Source organism: Aplysia californica, unplaced genomic scaffold (assembly GCF_000002075.1).
Source record: "Aplysia californica isolate F4 #8 unplaced genomic scaffold, AplCal3.0 scaffold00810, whole genome shotgun sequence".
Taxonomy (NCBI): Eukaryota; Metazoa; Mollusca; class Gastropoda; order Aplysiida; family Aplysiidae; genus Aplysia; species Aplysia californica.
Window position 1 is genome coordinate 54,103 of NW_004798080.1, and position 5,932 is coordinate 60,034.

Sequence of the window (5,932 nt, forward strand, 5' to 3'; positions counted from 1 at the left end):
CCCTGCACAACCAAACCACTTCTCTTGTCCTATCGTATAGTGCGTCTTCAAGTGGACCGTTGGAGTAAACATTGCCCAGAGTGCGTGTGTCGGACAATGCTTTTTGATGCAAAGAAAAGTTTGAAATTAGGAGAAGAATAAGTGTGCTGACAGTTTGTTTGTCGCATAGAAAAACATTTGGTGGAGATGAAGGCTATACGATGCTTATGTGTTTGTGTCGCAGTGGGTGGGGAGGGTGGACATGGCCGACCATAGTATTAACCTTTTTGTCGTTCTACCTTTAAAAAAACCCATTTTTGACTCTAAAAGAAAATCCAGGATGTAAAAAACAGCTCAGTAGGAAAGAGGTATGGTATCAAGTTTTCCATCTTACCTGGGCGTGCCACCTCTCTTGAAATACTGCAGAGAGCACATGTGAAATTTGGGGATTTTTTTTATCTGACAATTTCTGCTGGATACTCGTTCCTTTTACCTGTGCCAATATTTTGCAGCTGCCCTGAGTTCTCCGGTTTTATACTGCTGATGCTGTCAGGCGCAGCTTTCAAATGCTGTGCTTACTGCTGCGTTAGCCTTAGGGATGGCCTTTCACACAATAAAACAGCTCTGGTTTGGATGTCGACCTACTTCCATTTTCTTGACAATGGTGGCATTCCTCCCAGCTGCCATGTGAGACATTGTTTTAAAACATCGATTTCTTGCCACCGCTCGACATCACATCGTGAACGATTAATTGTGTTCAACAACAATCTTTCCATTTCGTTCTGTCGATCTTTCTCGCCCCTCCCCCTCCCCTTTCTCTCTCTCTCTCTCTCTCTCTCTCTCTCTCTTTCTTTTTTTCTTTCTCTCTCTCTTTCTTTCTTTCTTTCTTACACTCACTATATCTTTCTCTCGCCCTCACTCTCTCTTTCGCTCTCTGTCTCTATATGTCTATCTATCTATCTCTCTGTTGTAGCTGTCTCTCCCTCCACCCCCGCCCCATCTCTCTCAATGTATGGCCAGGAAGTGAAGAAAGTACGCTATCGGGGATCATTTTATTTTTTGCAGGGAAGAGGCGGAAGGGAAAAGAAGTTAATACAACCCATAAATTACTTGTGTGTGTGTGCCCGAACTAAAAGTGAAACTCTTTCCTCTCCGAAAGAAAAGCCTTCGTACTCATCGTCAATCGGTCAACGCGACCACAACACGCTCGCACCCTTGTTCTCCCCCTTTACACACACGCACGCACGCGCGTGCGCACACACACAAACACACACACACACATCACACGCACGTACAGACACACACATGCGCCCACACTTACTCACACACACACACACACACACACACACACACACACACTCTCTCTCTCTCTCTCTCTCTCTCTCTCTCTCTCTCTCTCTCTCTCTCTCAACGCGCGCGCGCAAGTTAACGGCAAACCGAGGTTTGAGCATCCTGGGAATACATCTGGAAACCACTTCATAGATAGGTGTTTTTGTAATCGTGTAATTGTTACTTTTTATGATTAATTTCTTATTTGGCTTCCTGACTCCGGCAAAATTATACAAGTAGGGCAGCCTTTTTGCCAGCTCTTCTGTTTAGGCCGTACTTCGGTAAACTTAACCTTGCCGTCCATTCGGAACTTGCTTGACCTAGAACGCACAGTCAGGGTTGAAATCATTTTAAGAATGTGGGGTCGAAATTCACCTTTTGCCTTTACCATTCCGACTTGCTCCAGCAGTGACCGGAACGTGTAAGGCTACAGGAGTCTGGAACCGCACACGCCTGCAACGCCCGTCTAGCTAGCACTCAGCCTTGCGCAGTGGGTGTGAGCCACGAGCGAAGGAGTGGCTGGGTGGGTGATGGTTGTTGCTTAGCATTTTGAGCGGTTTTTAGAGCTTGATTACACGGGTCTATGAGATTCAGTAGCTGTAGTTAAATCATCACTTCCATAAACCTTAACACTTCTTAACGTGTGCTCACTTTTTGATTACTCTCTGTATACCCAGCACATCGCTCCCGCGCCCTCGTTTTCCCTGTTTAATTTTATTCGTAGCCTATCCGCTCTCCCCCCTCCTCCACCCTAAAGCCTATGCTCAAAGTTTACTTCCAATACTGTTCCCTACCCTTGTCAGCCTAGTAGCTGTTACTGCCCTCCCCTCCGCCGCCACGCTACGCATGCACGGCGCTCGTTCGTGATCCGGAGAGACCAGACCTGAGCGAGTCGGCATCAGGCGCGGGAGCCGATCTCCCACGTTACTCACACAACGCACGGTCTTACTTACTGGCTCACACACGGCACTAGGAGCTAGGGACGCTCACGATGAATGGATCTACCTCTTCGACTTGGTATGGACAACGATGATCGTGCGTTGGTATGATTTTGTTTGACGTTGACAATCGGATGCATACGTTAATTACCCGTACTAGGGCGTAGAGATACTCTCAGAATAGTGAGCATAGTAGCGTAGTATTCGAAAAGTAGTATCCAGGGAACTGGCTGGTGCTTACAAGACTTAATAGCGAAAACGGCGTGTGTTTCAAGCACCCCGAAGTAAGTCCTACACATCGCTGGGGAAGTGTGAGTGTACAGTGCTGCCGCTTGGACTATACTGCTATAACCAAGCCACGACCATTCGGAGTCCCCCTGAGTGAGCTCGAGTTTCTGCAACAAGTGGGGAACGCAATTGACTTCAAGTGTTACAGGTGTGTTACGCGTGTGTTACGCGTGCGTCGAACACAGGGATTATTGTTGAGTGGGCCCAAGTGGACACAAGGCATAAGTAGACGTCAACTGACTGTGGACACGGGCGGTTGTATCACTCTCATTTGTTTTCCTACCACTCAGGCCAGAGTGGGAATTGTGAAAGAGAGCGATTCTGGATACTTGATGGATTCATTGCAGCTGAGCTGTAATTAGTGCTGCTTTCTGTTCTGTGTTGATATTTTCTATCTCCATCGAGGAATAGTCGGTGGCAAGAACTGTTGTGCATTCATCACCTATCCGGATATTATTCATTTCGAGACGTTCTTCGAATTTAAAATAGTGTTTAGTTATCATAAATAATTCGTAATGTCCGACTTGTATGGGGTTTTTTGTTTTTAAAAAAATTAAATCCATTGTGCTGTCTGCACTTCTAGGTTCATGAGACGATATTATCTTCTCGCTCATCTTTCTCAAGTTGTAGTGATAACTAATAATCTGTTGAAAGAGAGAAATTGTGGTGCCAGTAAAGTTATTGCTTCGACAGTTGTTTGTTCCCCTCTATTTGAAATGAGCCTTCCTCTGTGAATAGAATAGTCATCGGTCATGGCCACTAACTCGACATAATATGGATTGTTGCTCATTTTTGTGGAGACAACATTTGAAAAAAATTATGTACAACTCATTGTTTCTACATATATTCTCTAATATAATACAATGTGTAATATGTATAGGCCCTACACTTTTAAAGCCACATATTAAAAGTCGGTTCTATGATATTTTTCCTAAAATTTAAGCATCGTCCTTTCGCCCCCCAATGCTTGGAAATATGACAATGAAACTGAGTTTAAAATTTCTCCACCACTCTCTGTGTCCTTCGCTTCTAGATGACCAGGCTCTGTGCTGTGTTATACGCTGCCGCGTCTGTCTGTCTTGTGAAGCACTAAGTCTTTCTTGGCACGATTCTGCGTGATATTTACTTCTCTCGTTCACCATGTCGCTCTCCCTCCGCACTCTGCCTTCACTGTTGTGTTTTTCACCGATACAATAATCTCGGCACTCGTTTCACCACTGTAGCTTTCACTTATTATATTATTATTATTACTCTGACGTCAAGTGTTCATTATATTTTTCACAACGTGCTATTTTTATCAATATCACTGGCTGTTGTTTGTAGTAAGTTTCTTCGTCTCGTGAAGTTTTTGAAGTATTGGCCACGTATTTCTTCACCCTTCAGTTCCTCCTGTCTCCAGTCAGAGCTTTGGTTTTGTCGTGGGAATAGCAATAGTGCGGCTGCTCATGTCTCTTGCTTTGTAGATTTTCCTCGTTTATTATGCAGCGTCTGTCAGTGCTCTACATGAATGCATTTGAACTTAAGTGTTAAGTTTTGACTAATCATTTGAAGGATACTTATATGAGAACTGTATGAAAGTCCAAATATTTATATTCTAAAATAATCTAAATGTTAAGATTTGATTTATATTGTGCTTTTCGTTTCGTTTGATTGTATTCTTACACTTTCAGAATAAAGAAGCGAGTAAAAGTTGAATAGTGCTGGGTACAGTAGAATCTTCTTAATAAAGAATCAGTTATGACCTTATTGGATTGATAGAGTGTAAAGCATAGGTAATGTCAAACTGATGAATTCTGACGAAGAGGTCTTGAGCTTTCTGATTTGTGAATCCTGGTAACATGATTTGAGGAATTTACTGAGAGTTCATGATACGCTGATCACCACGGATACTTCCTAACTTGGCTCAGACATGGGTGCTAAATCTGACATGATGAAACTCCAGTCGGAGAACAACATGCAACCATCACGGGCTCACCGCCCTCGTCTTCATGACGCTAACTCATCTCGTCGTGTATTCCACTCCTCCTGCTCCTCCTCCTCCTCCATACACCTCCTCTTCCTCCCTATCCTCTTCCTCATTCTCCCCCTCCCTCCCCTTTGCCACGGTTCAGCCTTGCCTCACCCTCCCACCGGGCTGAGGGGGTCGGAGGTCACTGCCTCCACCATCCGCCTGACCTGGGAACGCGACACGAAATCCCTGGATAAACCACACTCCTACACGGTCTACTACCGTGCCCTCACTAGCGGCGCTGGAGGTCGCATGCAGGAAGTGTCCGGCATCACGCGACCGGTGGTCACCATCGGTCAGCTGAGGGCGTTCACCCGCTACTCCTTCCAGGTGGTGGCCTTCAACAAGATGGGCAGGAGCCGGCACAGTGACGCCATCGAGGTGGTCACCGGAGAGCTAGGTCAGTATGTCCCCACACCACATCACCACCACCACCCAGCTCAACAACATCACTGCCATCACCACATTACGCTTCCTGTCTCCCCCACCCCCCACCCCCACTAGCAGGCTTCTTCTACTGGTGCCTTAGGAGCACCATTCTGCACCGCTGCTGCTACAGCCCCCTCCCTCCCCCCACTCCCAACCAAACCCCCGTCTCAACTGCCACCCCGTCACCGTTGCTTTTAGTGCCTATCGCAAGTCCTGTTGTACTCTTTTACGTTGGGAGTCGTTTGGTGCCCCGTCGTGCATCACCTAAAAGTATAACCTAAGATATAACTTTGTATTCTTTTTAAAAATCCCACCCGCTCCCATCCTCTTTTCTCCAATTTCCCTTTCGCTGTCTTTAGTCTCCTCTATACACGTACTTGTTCGTATCGGTCCCAACGGCGCCTGTAGTGTAGAGATTAAGCGCTTCGCTGTCACACGCAGTAGATCCCAGTTCGAGTCTATTGTTGGGAGATTTTTAAAAACAACAAGTACCTCTCTGCCTTTCTGCTGGGACGTTGTATCCATCTCATCTCGTGTTGGCCCTCACAGGAAGGATAGGAACTCCGCGTCCTAACAGATCCAAATTTTGTCGATAGCGGTTTAAAATGCCTTTATTTAAAATGCGTATTAGATTAAAGTATCTGTCTCGTAATGTAAAATCAACACCTGATCGTGCTTCTCTAACATGTCTCGTAGGTTTGGATGTTTTTTGTTGCTAAAAAAGTGACGTTTGCTTGTATTCGTTTTTCTGTCGCATGGCCTGAACTGTGTGATGTCCGCCATAAAAGTTTTAAGCGCAGGGTGTTTTTTCGCAAGCGGCCAGGGTCAATGTGGCTTACTCATATTTAATTATTCTGTATTTTCAAAGCATGTTCAATTTTGTTCAACGTTCAACAATAGCGACATCTCTTCTCTCTCTCTCTCTCTCTCTCTCTCTCTCTCTCTCTCTCTCTCTCTCTCT

General features: G+C 45.5%; 1 protein-coding gene across 1 annotated transcript in view; it reads left to right on the forward strand.

The window, feature by feature from the left end:
* Positions 1–5,061, forward strand: part of LOC101862074 (receptor-type tyrosine-protein phosphatase F) — a gene marked incomplete at its 5' end in the record, with an annotated part of 43,934 nt that extends 38,873 nt beyond the window's left edge. Inside the window, 1 exon segment of the mRNA XM_013088779.2 lies at positions 4,646–5,061. Within this exon segment, the coding sequence (XP_012944233.1) occupies positions 4,646–5,046 (401 nt within the window). The 3' untranslated portion in view covers positions 5,047–5,061.
* Between the last annotated feature and the right edge of the window lie 871 nt (positions 5,062–5,932).